General features: G+C 33.8%; 1 protein-coding gene across 1 annotated transcript in view; it reads right to left on the bottom strand.

Moving 5' to 3' along the window:
• LOC149529869 (uncharacterized) overlaps positions 1 to 18,663 on the bottom strand; it is a 365,125-nt gene that overhangs the window by 169,551 nt on the left and 176,911 nt on the right. The window contains exons 8-9 of the mRNA XM_089809053.1: positions 13,037 to 13,117; positions 12,898 to 12,930 (exon numbers count right to left, since the gene is read on the bottom strand). Of these exons, the coding sequence (XP_089665179.1) occupies positions 12,898 to 12,930; positions 13,037 to 13,117 (114 nt within the window). The remainder of the gene's footprint in view (positions 1 to 12,897; positions 12,931 to 13,036; positions 13,118 to 18,663) is intronic.

The following is an 18,663-nucleotide window of genomic DNA, read 5'->3' as shown; positions in this document are numbered from 1 at the left end:
ATGTGTTTCATCCAAGGGAGTCCAAGGATTAATTCAATGCTTCCTAGATTGAGAATGTGGAACTTGTTTGTATAAGAGTAGCCTTCCATCTTCAAGGTAACTATAGGGGTCATGGTGTCACTTTGTATGGATGCCCCATTTGCTAATTTTATGTTAATACCTTTGTGTTTTTATTCAAGTACGTGATGATTATTAACCCATTTTTGGTTAATAAAGTTGTGCATAGAGAAACTATCTAAGCATACTTTTATGCCATCCCCACCACTTTCTCATTTCATTTGGTTTGAGATATGAGAAGATCCTACCAAGCTCCACTAAAAATCCATCTTCATCTTAATCTTCTTCATAGGTTGCTTTGTCGATTGACTATTTATCAAATTCTTCTTTGATCAAGAAGAAATAATTGTTGTATATCATATTCTCTTTGGACTCAAAGAGGGTGTTTTGTGTGGTTTTATCATAACCCTTAATCCTGAGGTTCTCTTCCTGTATTCTTTGATGAATTCTCCCTTGGGGGCGAGGGTGTCTTCAGATGGATCCTCATCTCCCCACCCTCTTATGGCTATCTTTTCAGTTTTTAGGGATTCAATTGACTGGAATGAATCAGATTTAGTTTTCTTTGGGAGGAAGGATGATATTCTATGTTATGGGAGCTTGTAATTCAATTTTTTTTAATCTGTCTTCTTTGTGCATGATCCTTGAGAGGAGGCAGGGGTTTCCTTATATGTCTTTTCAGTGTACTTGTTGGCTCCTTTATAACTTGCTTCTGTGGAGGATGTGTGGAGTTGTATAGTGGGACTTGTCATAGCTGGTTGATACTTTATTCTTAGCTTTATGTATTCTTCGAGAGATGATTCATTTTTAGGTTACTGTTTTCCCACTCCCTTTTGAACTATTCTTTTAGATAAATGAAACCTGATTGCTTGGGTGAATTGGCTGGGAGCGTAAAGGTGGAAATTCATGGTTGCAAACTTTTTCTTAGAGAATTTGTTGTCTTCATTGTTTGGTTACTTTCAGAAGTTGGTTTTATGGTAATCTTAGTTCAAGCCTCAATAAGTTGGTTCATGGAATCTTGAGTCTTACTTTGTCCATTTATGAATTGGTCTAGTTTGTTCCTGATTCTTTCTTCATTGTCCATTGTATAATGTAGGAAGGGAGACTCTGATACCAATTTGTAATGTCCCTTCTTATCTAGTTTGAGACACTATTTGAAATTCCACAATTCTATAAATATAACTCAAGCTTCTGTTTGATGCTCAATTTACAATGAAAAATAACTGATAGAAAATGATTATTAATTGCAAATGAATACACTGCCAAAATAAGAGGATAATTGCATAACAATGATCACAATATATAAGGGGTGTGTCTGATATTGCAATGAAATATATGCTCAATAACATCAAATGTTGTCTCTGCTATATACAATAGATCCATTTTAATATGAAGGTCATCTAATATGATGACAATGTTGTCTTTGATGTACAATGAATTACATGCAATGTAAAGATTGTCTTGTACAATAAAACTGCAGCATTACACAGGCTATATCTGATTTATCTTTATATGTGTGTCAAACAAGGAAACCATCTCTGATATATATTTATATGTTTATGCTTCTAAGATGATGTTGTCTTTGATATACAGAGAGTGACTTGTACCTTTGATTGCTTTTAGCAATTGGCTGCTTTAGACATAGCAGTCCACAAGGGATAATATGTTTTATATTCTCAATTCTACGTTCGAAGATTGTTGCAATGATATGATCTCCCATATATATACATGTTCAATCCATTGAAGAAGCATGATGGAATAGTCAACTCTTACCACACTAATAATATTGAAGAGCCACCATTATTCATTGCAATAATCAAAATGATTATTGCAATGCCATTTATCATATGTTAGTTATGCATTGTTAATACAAGCCCGATTATGAGAATTGGTTGTGCGTGGAAATGGAAACACGCGATAATGCAATAATTTGTTGATCAGCTACATGATAATGCAATGCGACTACTATGAGGGTTGATTAGTATTGAAACATATGGTAGTGAAGGAGATTATGTTACGAACCAATGCACTTACAATTTATGATATAGATATAATTATGCAGGGATAATGCAATGCGATTATAGTCAAGGAAATTATGATGTGAGACAATGATGTAATTCTATATGCAGTTCAATTTTATAATGATATGGCTGTAATGTTCCCTTTATAAAATAAATAATAAATCAAACTTTTGTAATGGGCCGATCGATTTAATGTATCTCGGACCCATTTTTATTTTTGTTTACGTAATTTGTGTCATCGTCGGCTATCTTTATACACCTCGGAAAGTTTTCCCGATAGGTATTTAAGCATGGCTTGTAGGTTGTACTTGGTATGCTTTTGGATTATTTTCTCTATTCTTCGAATTCCTATTGGAGTTTGGGATTGTTCTCCATTTCAGAAGTGAAAGATCTTCCCTATTTGGCTCGTGCGGTTTTGGTGGGATTCAACCCTCACCCTATTTCGTTGTTGCATGTATTACTTGGCTCGAATTTGGAAAATTTGAGCATCATCTTTGGCAATTATTATTCGCATCTAAGTCTCTGTTATTGTGGATTTTTATCAAGTTTTATGGTGTTCTGTGTATGAACCTCGATTATATTCTGTGTTGGATTCGGATTTCTCCCCCTTCTCCATACTGTTCCTTCCACACAGCTTTCACCCTCCATACACCTCGCCATACCCATCATTCCGTACTAAGTCACATCATTTACACCTCCGTACGACCTTGCTGAAGTCACCGTACAGTCTGTTTCAAGACACTGTACGGCCTAATCTAATCCATCATACTCTAATCCATTGTATGACCTTCCCTACATGCCATACGACCTTCTAAATCTCTAGCATCCGTCCGGATTGTCTAGTCTTGTGTACGGCCACCTCTTTGGCACCCCGTACAGAGCACTGACTCTAATGTACGACCAACAATTATCAACCGTACAGCTCTATTTTCAGTTTGTACCTCTTGTAATCTATACAACTATCCGAAATTCTTCAAATTGCTCAGGTGAAGTCGTCTGGTTCATTACAGTGGTATCAAAGCTTTTGATCTTGCCTGCTTGTGGAAGTGAATGCAAGTTTATACTCGGAGGAGAAGACGAAATAACCCTATTGATAGAATGGAAGATCATCAAGATCCTACGATAGAACTCATGAATCTTTTAAGAGAGTTGAACAAAAATCAAATGCAAATAAACGAAACCCAAAGGCTTATGCAGGAAACTCTACAAAAATTAGCCGAGGGAAAGACAACTGGAGAACAAAATGGGCATTGCGACGATTCTCTTTTTGGAAGGACAAACTTTCAACCCTCTCGCTCTCGACCCTCGATGCCCATCTTCCTTCCAAGGACGGAAGCACCGCATAAAGGAAGAGAGACCACTTTTGAGGAAATGCAAGAAAAACTTTGAGAAGATTGGCAGAACGCAAATATGTAAGGAGATATATCTTACAGAGACTATGTTGATCTAAGAATGAGATATTCTGGTGGACGAAATTACGGTTATTTTAATGATGATCTTAGGAGAAAGATTAGAAAGGCAAACTTATCGCCATTTGATGGATCTGGAGTCATTACCACACAGTGATGGGTCCTAAAGGCAGATACCTATTTCCAACTCAATCCAATGCCCGAAGAGGAAGCAATCAAGTTCGCAGCACTTCATCTGGAAGGAGTGGCGCATGAGTGGTGGCATCATGGATTGGTCACTCTCGGTCACGACCAAGTGACCTCTTATGTTGAGTTTACTGAGAGACTCATTGATCGTTTCGATGGGAAGGATCCTGAGCTAAACTTCAAAGATCTAGCTCAGCTAAAGCAAACGAGCATGGTAGACAACTATGTCACTCAGTTCCAAAGGTTGTCTGTTTTAGTCACAGACATCTCTGAAAGACATCGAATTGTGTTATTCATGGATGGGCTGAGAGAGCCTTTGAGAGGCTGGATCAAAGGGTTCAACCTGGGTACACTCAACGAAGCTATTAAGAAGGTGTGTGACATGGCCGTATCTTCCTCCAAAACTCATGAAGTTACACCAACACCATCCCCACAAGAAGACAAAGACAAGGAGCCAATTCAGAAAAACCTCATTTTGATGAAGATTCTTGGCAAGAACTCCAGAGGAAAAAGCTATGTTTCATGTGCAAAGAACCATGGGGTCCTGGTCATCACTGCCTCGAGAACGGAAAGATTCATTACATTGAGGTGATGTCTGATGACGACGAAGAATAAATACCTGTAGCAATTGACGAAAAAATTACCCAGCAGGAGAGAATAAATGCCCTGATACAAAAAGGGGGTTTCGTTGCTACCCTTACTACACCGACTGGAGGTGGTATCTTCAGAGTTTGCAGCACACTTCATATAAAACGAGTCCCAATCATGATTGATAGTGGCACCACACTCAATTTCATCAATTCATTTTGGTCACTAGGAAAGGCCTGCACACAGTTGAGCACGGAGGATTTGAGGTTAAAGTTGTAGGAGGAACCTTGTTACCTTACACTCATGTGATCCCACGGCTACAAATTTCCATGGGAAACTATACCCTGGCAGATGATTTCTTTGTCATAAATTTGGTTGATACTGATATCATTTTAGGCATCCAGTGGTTGGAAACTCTTGACCAGTACACTCAAAGTTTCAAAAGGATGGACTTTTCATTCAAGACGGATGAGAAGAAGGTGTTGCTAAGAGGAATGACGAATAAAGGATCGAGGAAAGTCACAATCAAGAAGATGGAGGCAATTTTTAAATAGAATTTGGTCCCAGACGCTGCAAGTAAAAACAAGATAGTCAACACCTCACCGCATTCCTTGGATAAGTGGCAAGCTCATCTATTGGCCGAGTATTCTAAGAACAATTTTGCATGTGAGTTGATAGATGGTTATGTACATGATGAAAAATACAAGGTTATTGATGACATCATTTACTTTAATGGGAAGATCCACTTAGTGCTTGACTCGGAACTGAAGTAGCTAATGACGAAAGGTTTCTTAGAACCAGGCTTGCATTTCTTTGAGGACAAGAAAAGTTTGGGACAGGAGGACTGTAATGTTCCCGTTATAAAATAAATAATAAAACAAACTTTTGTAACAGGCCAATTGATTTAATATATCTCGAACCATTTTTATTTTTGTTTCCGTAATTTGTATCGCCGTCGGCTATCTTTGTACACCCTCGAAAAGTTTTTCGATGGGTATTTAAACATGGCTTGTAGGTTGTACTTGGTATGCTTTTGGATTATTTTCTTTGTACTGTGAATTCTTGTTGGAGTTTGGGATTGTTTGCCATTTCGAAAGTGAAAGATCTTCCCTATTTGGCTCGTGCGGTTTCGGTGGGATTCAACCCTCACCCTATTCCATTGTTGCATGTATTACTTGGCTCGAATCTGGCAAATTGGAGCATCATCTTTGGCAATTATTATTCACATCTAAGTCTCTATTATTGTGGATTTTTATCAAGTTCTATGGTGTTCTGTGTATGAACCTCGATTATATTTTGTGTTGGATTCGGATTTCTCCCCCTTCTCCATACTGTTCCTTCCTCACGGCTTTCACCCTCCATACACCTTGCCATACCCATCATTCCGTACTAAGTCACGTCATTTACACCTCTGTACGGCCCTGCTGAAGTCACCATATGGTCTGTTTCAAGACATCATATGGCCTACTCTAATCCACCGTACGAACTTCCCTACATGCCATATGGCCTTCTAAATCTCTAGCATCCAAACGAATTGTCTAGTCTTGTGTATGGCCACCTCTTTGGCACCCCGTACGGAGCACTGACTCTAACGTACGGGCAACAATTATCAATCGTACGACCCTATTTTTCAGTCCGTACCTCCTGCACTTTTGGCCACATCCGTACAACTATCCTAGATTCTTCAAATTGCTCAAGTGAAGTTGTCAGGTTCATTACAATGGCATGATCATGCAATTACATCAATATGTATCTATGTATCAATATGGATGAATGCCTCTGTGATCGGCAAGCTCCATCTATCAAATGATTATTTCTATACTAAACATGGAAAAAATACAGATTATGTCCAAAGACAAGGCATGCTCTTTCCTTGCCAACTTATTTACAATTCGAAACTATTGGGATATCACACTTACAGCTAAGGGATTTAATGATACCAAGAGCCTTTTTGTCCATTCAGAATGGTGGCAATGAAGTGCCACAATTTTTCTCTTCTTTAGATTTAGCATCAAAGAAATTCCAAGAAAATGCTATCAACATATGGACATCACCTCAACATATAACTAGATTATTATAGCTATTCACTTTATGACAATAATTCTGCATCAGTATAATGTTGGTTGTGGCCATAAAACCCTCCAGAATATATACACTAAAACATGTATTTAATTATGATAGTTGATATCTTCCTTAAATTACTAGGGTGCAAACCAACACAGGCACCTTTTTCCCAAGCAACACCTTTAGTCCTTAATAGGCATTGGTAAGTGTTAGGTACCAAAATTTGCACCCAGTACTGAACTAAATGAGTTCAGTAGTTCTGGTATAACATGGGAATCACTTCTACATGGAACATGCAAATGAAGTGAGACCTCCGGGTTCTAGGCCAGTTCCTATTCTATTATCGTTTGATACTCTTCAAGAACAATCTAGAAAAGGATTTTGGGAAAAAGGAAGAAAAACTATGCAACTAATAGCCTTCTAAACAAGCTAAATTTAATGAAACTTATGCTAACAGGTGATGCACCAGAAATATTGATACATAAAACATGAACAACTTCACTTTAGAATATTCTCTCTATGACAAACACTTCTACTTTGTAAAGGTTTGCATAAATATTTCACAATGAGGTTTTTGAAAGAAAAGCTAAGGAAACACTATTATCTCACTTAACAGTCCTAAGAAATGACACACAATGTAACCTGCAAACAAACTTACATTCTTGCAATTTGGTAAGGGTTGAGATAGAAACAAAGGAGTCCTAAAACTCACAGATTTATCTTATTAATCAGACTTTTACACAAAATTGCAAAGAAAAGAAAAAGGCTTGTAATCAATCTAAAGAAAATTACTCCAAAATGCTCCAATTCAATATCTGTTCAAAAAAAATAGAGTTACAAAAGACACAAAATATCTTAAGGACACCAGAAATATGTCACAAAATCCCTTTTTTGCATATTCAGAACCCTCCTCAAAGTGAGTACAAAACTTCACTAAATACAAACACCACCCTTAGGTTGGATATCAGAAAATAGCCTAAAAAAGAGGACCTAACAACCCATAAAATAAGGTTCCACCTTTGAAAAAGGTCCACTAAGCCATAAAGAGACTTATGACTCACCAAAACTGCCCTTAAAAGACTTAAAATGTCAATAAATGGCTTCAAACTGCCAAGACAAGGTCAAAATTTGACCCATAGTCCTAAAATGACTCAAAAAGCCCCCAGATATACTCTCCATGACTCCAACTATTTTAAAACTTAGCCCTCTCACAATAACTCAACCTCCACTCTTTAGACACATGTCACAATTGACTTGAAATCCCTAAAAATTTGTAAGCACAAGATTGAAAAAGGGACATGACTTGGAAAAGGTCTATTTATTTGCATTTAATTAAATAAGATTATAAAATGACTCATAAAAATACCAATTAATAACCCTATTAAAATGCAAATATTTTTACATTAGAAAACTAAGTGTTAAAACACTTATACTTAACCCAACCTTTCCACACCCCATGGCACATGAATTCAATACAAAAAGAATGAGAATTAAATACCATAAAAAAGCCACGGACTTCAAGGATTATGAAAATGAAATAAGGAGTTTATGTGATCCATTTTCAAACCTAAATCCTTCATTGTTTTCATATCATGAGCAAACTTGGAAAGTTCAAGAGCCAAGAAAAACGACTGCTAGGGTTTTCTACTCCATTTTTAGTCAGATTTGGAGGTATTCATTGTGTTTTTAAGCAAATCTGATGCTTGAACCACCATGGTTCGCTGATATTCAAGGCCAAGGTATGATTAACGCCATTTCTAAGCAAATTTAGTCTGATTTTCGCTGTCGTTAGAAAACATCTTTATTGATTCTTTGCTTATTTTTTAGCATATTCAATCTGTCATTGCTTTATTTTTGATAGCTGGATCTCTCTTGCTGGTGTTGTTGATACCAAAGAGAAATTTTTCTTGTTACTTTCTTCTAATGCATGTGACTAATGGGTTTGACACCATGATTGAATCCCTTTTCGCAGCTACCAATATGAAGTTTTATCTTCTATCCTGATGTCATTTTACTCCTTGATCTAAGAAAGCCATTGTTGTATCGTGGCTTTTGAAACTTGGAGTTGGAGCCATTCTTTCTCTATTATTTGGTTGCCATTTGTGAACATGCAGCTGCTGTAGATAGCCATTTTGCTGGGTTAACAGCCATGATTAGACCTGCCAATGCGTATTTCTGAAAATTTGAGATATTGAAGTGAATAGAAGCAAAATACTTTCTGGGTAATTTTGTATTTTCTCTGTAGCAATGAGGGTTCTTTCACTTCTTGCCTTTCATTTATTTTGCCATTTGTTTTGTTGTTCCTTTCACCTACTATGAATGAGCTTTTTTCTAGAATAAGTTGTGCTTTTGATAAATGTGACTTACCATTCCTTTTGATTTCTTTTGATGTTGATGTCATGACCTAGGTAGACGTTGCCATTTCTTTTGATGGAGTTGGGCATTTTGCTCAAAATGGTTATTCATTTTATCTCTGTTTTCATTTATTCTGCCCTTTGTTCGCTTGATTTACATTCTCAGCTTCATTTACTGTCACAACTTATGAAGCACTATAGTCAATATAGGATCTGCTGACAAGATTGGGGTTTTATCTACTGGTATACTTGTTCCTTTTTTGTTGTCTTCTGTATCCATTGTAGTGTCAAGAAAATATGCTTCATTTGCTGCTCCAAAAGTGAAAATGAACTTGATCTGCATTTCTTAGTAACAATTTCTTGCAAATGAATAAATACTGTAGCCTTGATATCCGTTTGATTCTAGAAATAATGGCAGCATGCATTGTAATTAAGGTTGAAGCTATAGGCATGATCATACCTTTTATATGTGTTTGATTGATATCACAATAATATCTCCGCTCTTTTATATTTTCAATAATGGCTGCACATACATATACAAACTTCTATTATCAATCTTTTGAATGAGCAACATTTTGTCATGATGTATAATATTGCCCACCTCCTCTTTTAAGATTTGTGGCTTCTCTGCTTGCAAGATCTTGTTGTCCATATCTTTTGTAATTTTCCTTTGACCATCTTGAACAGTTGTTTAGTTATTTCTTGTATCATAATATAGATGCAAACTCAGCAAATAAAGAGTATTTATGAGGTTCAAGCACGGGCTCGTAACACTCATAAACCACTTTCTGTGACTTTGCATCCATAATTTTTCAGTACCTATTCCTTGTGAAATTAACATGCTTGTATTTGATTACAATGAAAGGTTTCATATCAAAAATAATTTGTTCCTTTAACATTATATTTTTCTATTTGATCTTGCAGTCTTTAATATAACTATTCCAAATTTCAAAAATCAAACATTAAATTTTCTCTTTCCTCACTTGGGCATTGAGAATGCACTTCACTATCTTTGATATGTATTTAGAATAGGGAAAGATAGTACATGTGTGGGATGACTAGTTATAGGTATTCAGTCATTGCTTAGATCTTTTGAGATCTAAACCCACTCTTTTCCTTCATGCAGGAAGAAGAAAACCAAAGCTTGGCAGACCATGAGCTGAACCAAGAACAACATCATGGATCACTATACCAATCGAAAGCTGAAAAGGCAATGACTGGTTACCTCTGACCCTACCTTCATATGTCTTATTTTTTCATATTGTGAATATGTATGAAACGCAGTAGTTAGACTCACGGCTTGTGTGAGATCTTCATTTTCAGCATTTTCAATTCATTCCATGTTTGTAAAACTGAAAATTGTACACATCAGTTGATGATTTATACAATGAACATTATTCTTTTCTTTTGCTAATGATTTCTATATGATTTGCAAAAATTGTTAAAGTGCAAATGAATAGTTTGTATGAATTCTAATGCAGTGTTACTGTTTAAGAAAAAATTCCAGCATGTGTAGAATTTCAATAATAGTAAGTTTGTGAGTCCTCATATCTCCATGCTCTACTAGCTACAACCCTTATCTCTGCTTCTATATCAAAATTGACTGCATAAATAGTCTCATGAAACCTTGCACGCCCTTCAATCATTTTCGTGGCCTATTATTTGTCAAAGAAATGATTTTTATTCCCATGTGACTAGTATTTTTCCAAAGAGGATGGTTTCATAGTCAACTTCAACTTTCAAAATAATTACTCCATGGCATCCTTAATCCAAACATGGAAATTCATAAATGTGAGCAGTCAAACTCAATTAATCCGAGTCCCCTTATAATTATATCATTTGCCAGCAAAACATCTATAAATGTGTAACGTAAACTCTGCGAATTTGAAAAGATATACCACTCTAATTCAGTCTTTAACTAAGCAAGGAGGATTCCCACAACTGATCCAAATTGATGGTGTCACTGATATATCTTTGGTATCACCGATATATCGATAGATAGATAGATAGATGTATTGTCTATTGTGGCCAATACACACACAAATTCATGCAAATAGTATTCTCTACTACCACTGCCATGAATATTGCTTGATGTCACAAATATACCAAGTATAATGATTCATGAATTTGAGATGCAAATGAATGATCTGATTATTTATGATGTTTCTGACTTTGTATGCCCGATTGCTGATCATAATGATATTGTAAACACTGAATTTAGGTGTTATTGCTATTTAATTTTTGAAGATATATGATGATGTGTTGTCCACTCTCGACAAATGTATCACTGTCACAAAGATCACCGACAAACTGAAACGATATGTATTTGTCGATTTTGCAGTCCTTGATCGCACCATTCACCAAATTGGTTGGGTTGATTAGGGAGGATCTTGCACCTTTGAAACTACAAGCCTATGTAGCCAATTTCATGTTGCAATTGCAAGAAATGAGAGAGAAAATGTCTTCACTAAACATAATTGATACTCCAAGAATATCAAATATATAAATGTCAAACACCTCTCAAAGTAAGCAAGTTGGCCCACAATAAGACTAGCGACCAAGTTTGAATTATGAAGATAAGTCCACACCAAAGGGGGTGCCACAAGCACCCCACAAAGAGGAGCCACTAACATTTTATTACTGGCACATGACAGATTAAATGAGCCATAAGGGGAAAATTTATACACGTAACGCTTACAAACTTATAGAAGCGAGGATATGATAGATTAGCTAAATGGGTTTTTGTCCAATCAACCAAAAACCCAAGGTTTTATGTACTAAGGAAGCTTGTTGAACCTACAAACACAAGCCCTTCGAGAAAATAAGAAGTCAAGAATGCCCAACTGACTTGCATTCACCTCGTTTTAAAGGCTTATCCAAATCTTCTAGAAGAATGTAACCTAATATCAATAAAAGTTTCTAGAAGAATCACTTACAAATATATATTCAAGTGACTTTATAGTAGTTATTTTGTTTCTTCACTTTTAGAATATTTTTTTATTTGTGCACTTAAGCTACTTTTTATTAAATTAATTAAAATAAAGTTACCCTCAAGAGTTGAGATTTATTTTATTTGGAAAACTTCATAAATAATAATTTTATTTTATTCACTAACAATCTCCTATCTTCGCCTACAAGAATAAAAATAGGCCAGATAACTCCAATGAACGATAACTAATAACTCCACTGAAGGACAACTTAGAAAATGGGGACATTACAGAATGGAAATGCTACAAAGATATCAATGAAATAATTGCATTTCCAACATTCTAATGATTATCTATGTGATTCACTGCCAAATTGAATATTAATTTCGTAATCTAAAAGGATTGTCGCTAGAAAAAGTATTCCATTAGTTCAAAAAAACATTAATAGTGCAATTTTGAGCCATGTTGCTTGCTAACACAAGCAATTTTCTATAATATTAGTCTTTAAACCCCTTCCACCATATTCTTTCACCTTGCTCACATTGGGATCTTGGTGACTAAATGGTGTTAATGTTGCATGCTTGGTTATTGTGAGTGAAAATTAAAAATTTATGTATGCTTCAGACATTACACCGCTCATGACTCTATACCCTTATTTTTGTTTCAATGTCACAGGTTTCATAATCATGAGTTTTACATACATACACACTTGAGAATTCTTAAATACTTAAAAATATTGTTTCTTCAACTCAAACCTATTTTGTAATTGTTTTCCTAATATATAATTGTGCATTTGATCAAAGTAGCTTCTAATTGATAAGTTATATTTTTTTTTTAAGTTCACTTATAGATCAGTGCATTGTAAAAGACTCAAATTAGGAAATCCTTATATTTCATGGTTTTTCAATGTGAGAATTTGAGTGCCAAGTCCATCCAAAATTTATGGTTTTACCATACATAGTCCATTTGTGCATGAGTTTAATATGTTAAACATGCTTATACATTTATTTGTCTTGTACTTGACTCAGCTCACTAATATTAGTCCAATCTGATGTGCAAGAATAATCATCTATTCAGATTAGCATAAATGATAAACAATTATAAGAGGGTAATTTATTTCCTCTTGTTTGATAATTCTTATTTGAAAAGAGAGCTTTCTATTCTTTCAGGCAAAGATTGAGATTCCAAACAGAAATTGGAACTTCTAATTTTGAAATCTTTCCTCTTTTGAATAATATTTGAGTACTATCTTCAAAATGAGTATTACAAAAATAATAAAAGGAAAAAAGAATACCCAAGCTGCCCAAGATAGGCCTGTGAATATACCCTGCATAGTTGCATTGAATCGTTAGATAGAGATCCATTATCTCACTTTTAATGGAATTCGAAAAACTTCTAACTATTTTCATTACTAACAAGAAATAGTAACATACATAGCCGATAGATGCACCCAACGCCGTGCACAACACATTATGTTCTCCCAAAAAATGATTAAGTATTGGAAAAAAAAAAATCTGGAAAGGTACACATGAAACTTTTAGAAATAATTAGTGAAAAAATTAAAGAACTTTCCATTAACATGACTAGCAATTTGTACTGAGATAAGAAAAATATGAATTCCAAATCGGAATCTCCCACACACATAAAATGGAAGACAATGAAGTAGAGATACAAAATTTTGTAACATCCTTTTTTAACTTATCTTTCAATACTATTTTCCCAAATCTTAGATAAAGATAATTATTTCACAATCCAAAATTCTTATATGGATGTATATAAATCTCAATATGAAAAATGTTAAAATTTATATCCTTCAATTAGTTTAAATTTCCCTTTAAAGTGGCGATAATGCAAATAAATGAGAAAAAAATTGTTGAACAAGAAAATGTAATGCAATACATATGAAGAATGCCATGTGCTTGTATGCACTAGAAATCATGCTAAATCTAATAAAAGAGGGACCAAGCTAACATACAACAATTTCACCTTTGATCAACATAATTTCAATAAAAATGAATTAAAGGTTAGGAACAATAGAAGATCTTGAAGAAATAATGTAGATAATCCTATGTAAAGAGAAGCAAAGCTACAAAAATCTTAAGTTTAGTACAAGAAAATACTAGTGCCCTTTGCATATAATATGACATTTTACTCAACATAACCCTTTGAAGGAAAAATTATTGCAACCAAAACTCACTTTTAATAACTCAATATTAATAATGAAGGTATTGCTCACTTATGATCAAACTTAATCCATGTGGAATATTTATAGGTACATTGTGATAGGAAACTACTAATTAGTAGTCATGTCCCCTTTTCGAGGTTAGTGAACTTTGTTGTGTCGTTTGCCCATTTTTCCTTGGTACCATGGGCTAATCGAGTATTCTTTGGGATCAATTCAATTTTTGGCCTAGGCAATTTTAGTTGTTGGCCGATTGGGGTTGTTTCAATGGGGTTTTCAGACACTTACGATTTTTAGTAAGTCAACAGACTTAATATTCTTGGCATTTCAGGGTTGGACTAGAGCATCTTTTCGAGACCTTTTCGGGAAGCTATCACTCATGCATTTCCGAGTTTATTTGATCAGAGATTCTAATACCTGAAGATTTAATTGAATAATTAATGAAGTGACTTTATAAAATACGTTCACATTATTAAATGATACTTTATTATTATGGACACTTTATTTCCTTAGTGGGGAAAATTATTATTTTAAAAAGGAAAGAAAGAAACAGAGATGGGAATATGAAGTCACATGTTTGGGCCTAAAGGAGGGGAGAGGATTCATTTGCAGCATACTTAGTTTTATTAATTCAAATTCCATTTTCTCTCTTAGAGAGTTTTCAAAAGCTTAAATTTTCAGTAGGTGACAAGACAAAAACTGTCGATCTTGGACAGTGGATGGAAACCCATTGTTGCTTGGAAACATCGTGAGGGTGTTTCACATTGTGCTTTAGGATCATATTTTTCATATCCAATCATAATTCATTTGTTCATATGCATCAAAAGGGGTCATAGGATAACCTTGACAACATGAGTCCCTTGGGGTCCTAGGGACATTATAATTGTTCATATGGGTCAAAAGGGGTCATAGGATAACCTATGACCCTTTTCGACACATTTCATTTCTGGATTTATGTTAACTATTTATAATTCCTAATGAGAATATTTAATATATATAATTATATTTATTTAAAAGTTTAGCTTTATTTAAAAGAAATGAATCTATTGAATTTACATTAGTTAGGTATCCAGCCAAAGCTATCAAGTATAAAATAATTTATCCCAAAATAATTTAAAAATATTGTCTATGGAATTTTAATTAAAATATTAAAAAAATAAAAAAAAAACTAAAAGAAGTAAAATAATAAATGACAACACATTAATGCACTCATTAAGCAATATTCTAATCTACAAGAATCGTAGAAATTAGCCTATAAAGCATTGTGACATCCTTCCCCCCTTAAAAATGAATCATCTTGATGCATAAGAGTTACAAATTTTAGAATAACAAATTCATAATATGCATATCAAAATTAATCATATATATTCATTGTCAAATACAAAAGATTTTGTAACCTAACGTTATGCTGTAAAATCAATTTTGTGCTAGCATGGTTCGATCACTCATAACATTTATCAAAACATAATCCTTTGAATCCTTTAAAATAGTTTCTATACTCTCATGATTTCATCCTTTGTAATGTTGATCAAAACAACATATATCAAAATGTCAAATTCTTCGTTAACAAAATATCAACTTTTCATACAATTTATCAAAATAACATCTATGAAAATTAGCAAAGTTTATAGCTAGTTCAAGTGCTCAAAATAAATTTGGAATAGAATCTAATAATAAATAATAAAAATATCTTGGAAAAAGAAATAAAATAAAAATTATATAGTACATTAATAGACAAATATAATTATATATAATATATTAAATCAATATTATCATAATTAAACATTATATATTATATTAATAAAATAATTATTAATAAATAAAGAAATGATATTGTTAGGATACTTCTCTAATATAATTAGATAAATAAAATAACAATAAATAAATCAAATGTATCAAATATTTGGAATACAAAAAATATTATAATAAAAAAAAATATTGCAATAGATACATTGAAATATATTAAATTAATATTTGATAAATAATATAGATAATTTACTATCATGAAATAAATAAATTTATTTATTTATTTATCAAACCTTTCAATGTAAAACAAGGCCATATAAGTATATTAAATTGAAGAACAAATTTAACCATTACAAACAATCAAATGGGTAGTTGTGACCTTTACATCTCACGAATATATAAGAAAGAGAAGTAAGGAATGCTAGAGGGGAGAAAATTTATGAGCAATCAGAAATAAGGAAGAGCAAACAAGTAAGATAGAACAACACATTGAATTCAATAAAGATGAATTGATCAAACTTCAATTCTCAAACATACATATCTCCTTTTTAACACATCATATCGTCATCAAGTTACGATAAATTCCAGTCAGTATTGAATAAAAAGCTAATAATTGGACCTCCCTCATCAGCCAAAGTGAAGATAGCTAGTAGGTCGGAACAAGACAGAGCTATCTAGTGCACACATGAGGAGGGATACATGGTAAGGATAAGATATGAAGAAAGGTCAAAGTAGCATCAAAATGCCCAGTAGATGGATATCAAAGCAACTTCCAGTCACCAATAGTAGTCATAGTCATTGATATGAATGGGAAGATGCGGAACATTGCCAAACTATAACAAGACACGAACGAGAGTAGTCAGTCATTGAAAGATATTAGAGAAGAAAAGGAATCAATAAAAAAATGAACAAAAGATTAGAAAATGAAGAAGAGAGATAGTGGTGGTATTGTCAATACATCAAAAAACTCAGCAATCAATTGTTGATCGATGGGGTTTTGAATAGTGAATAGTAGTTTATAAACTATGACCATAGGAAGCTATTAGTTGGAAATTACATCTCTAATGACCATCGAAGTTGCAGTCTAAGATCATTATTTGACTTCTAGAAAAACTCTGAAGATACCCACATAGAAACAACAGAGCCAACCTACAAGACATTGACAATAATATATGGCCCTTAGCTTATAAGGAATTGATATAGTCATCACCCTTGATTAGGAATATTATTTTCAAGAAAATGTCATTGCATCAAAGGATGAAATCATTTGGTCATTCTCTATAAAACAAGCATAGGGCATGTATGGAAACAAGGATATACCTAAAGACACACAAAATAACTATTTCCGTGAAAGCATTCAAAATGTGGTCTATTGTAAAAGGAATTGGAAAATTTGAGGACCAATTAGATGTAACATTGAAAACTCAAAAAATTATATTTACATGTACCTACTCTTTTGTTTTTGTGACACCAAGCACGTTGCTTTTGTCCTCTAATAGGGTCAGGTACAACTATTTCATCTTCTATTGGGACTAGATAGAAGATATCATTTTAAATATCGTAATGTTTTTAGAAGGAAGAATTGAGCCCTTGAAGTGATTTATGTTGGACTAACCACTAATGCTCCCCTTTGGAATTTGTGGCATGGATTAACTCTCCTATGGTCTATAAGTGTAGTGGTTGTATCACGCATTGACAAATCAATCTTTCGGTGCAACAAAAACTACCAATCTAACAAGTGGTATCAGAGCTTGGTTACAAGTTCGAATCTCCTCAGGTAATTGTTATAAAAAAAAATTGCACCCTAGTGCTTAAGCCCTGAAACCCTCAACAATTTTGGAGCAACATTAGATCAATCAGAGGTTGTGGATAATCTATGACCTGATTGAATCCTTGGATTCTAGGCCAGGTCCTATCTGATATATCTGATATCTCACCTATACTAATAAAAGGTGTGGAGTTTGTATGGAAAAGGGTAAAGAGGTAAACTTGAAAAATGGAAAAACCTAAATGATGAGGAAGTGAGGGTCAAAAATCAAAGAAAACTGCTTACAAAAGTAGTCTAAAAGCTCCAAAAACATGCCACATGTACCCCAAACTGTGCCTTGATTAAATACACATATGGACAAGTCCAAAAAGACTTCATAAATGCCACAAATCGCTCCAAAATTGACTCCAAAGTCATGAGTCAGATCTGAGAATCTAAAAATAGTAACTGAGACAGCTCCCTTGAATTTAAGCATTTAAGAACTTCAACTCTCTCTTGACACTTTTAGTCAATGATAGCTCAACCATTTTATTTCCCTTTTCTCCAAGTTGACCAATGACTCAAATGTTTAATCCAAAACTACAAAAATCCCCTTTTTAACTTATTATTTAATTGTATTTAAACTTATTATTTAAATAATCAATTTATAAGTTATCAATTTTTAAAATAATAATTACATTTTGCAAAAAATATGCAATAAGAATAAGCAATTAAAGAATTATTAAATGTTTTATAAAACATGATAAACAACTCATAAAAGAATCATTAATCATAATACTTTATAAGACACCCCCTTTTTATAAGAAATTTGGCAGACCCAAAATCTCACTTCAATCAGCTTAAGGGAAAGATAAAGGCAAAATAAAACAAGATTTTGGCTAATTTAATAGCTTTTTTTGGAAAGGATGAGAAGGGTTAAAACCCTAGTTGCAGGAAGAAATGGATAAATCTAGAAGTTTATTTGTAATTTTTTATGGACTTTCATGATGCCGCGACTGTCTTTCTCTACTAGTCTTTTCTGAACGTTGCTGTTGTCTTTATCTTCTCTGCATTTTCGAATGCCATTATAGTTTTTTTGAAGGTTATCTTGGGATGTTTTTTGCTCCTTGTTCTTGTCATAACCTGGTATTTTGCTGAGCATTTGAATGAAACTTAACATGGAGATCTTGTTGTTGTTTGAAAAGCCATTTTTTGTTCATGGCTACTTTTGATGCCGTGAATGTCTTGCTAGAAATCTGGAATTTACTAGGTTGTATTGAGGCATTTTTCTGTGATCTTCTTGCTGTGACTTGTCCTTCTGGTGTCCCTGGGGACTTCCTTGTCTTGGAGCTGTTGTCTTTGGATCTTCATACCGTGGCTCTTTT

Source organism: Cupressus sempervirens, chromosome 11, assembly GCF_028749045.1.
Source record: "Cupressus sempervirens isolate cs-2001-9-10 chromosome 11, ASM2874904v1, whole genome shotgun sequence".
In the NCBI taxonomy this organism is placed as follows: Eukaryota; Viridiplantae; Streptophyta; class Pinopsida; order Cupressales; family Cupressaceae; genus Cupressus; species Cupressus sempervirens.
The sequence above is the reverse complement of the archived record's forward strand: the minus strand, read 5'-3'. Positions and strand labels throughout refer to the sequence as shown.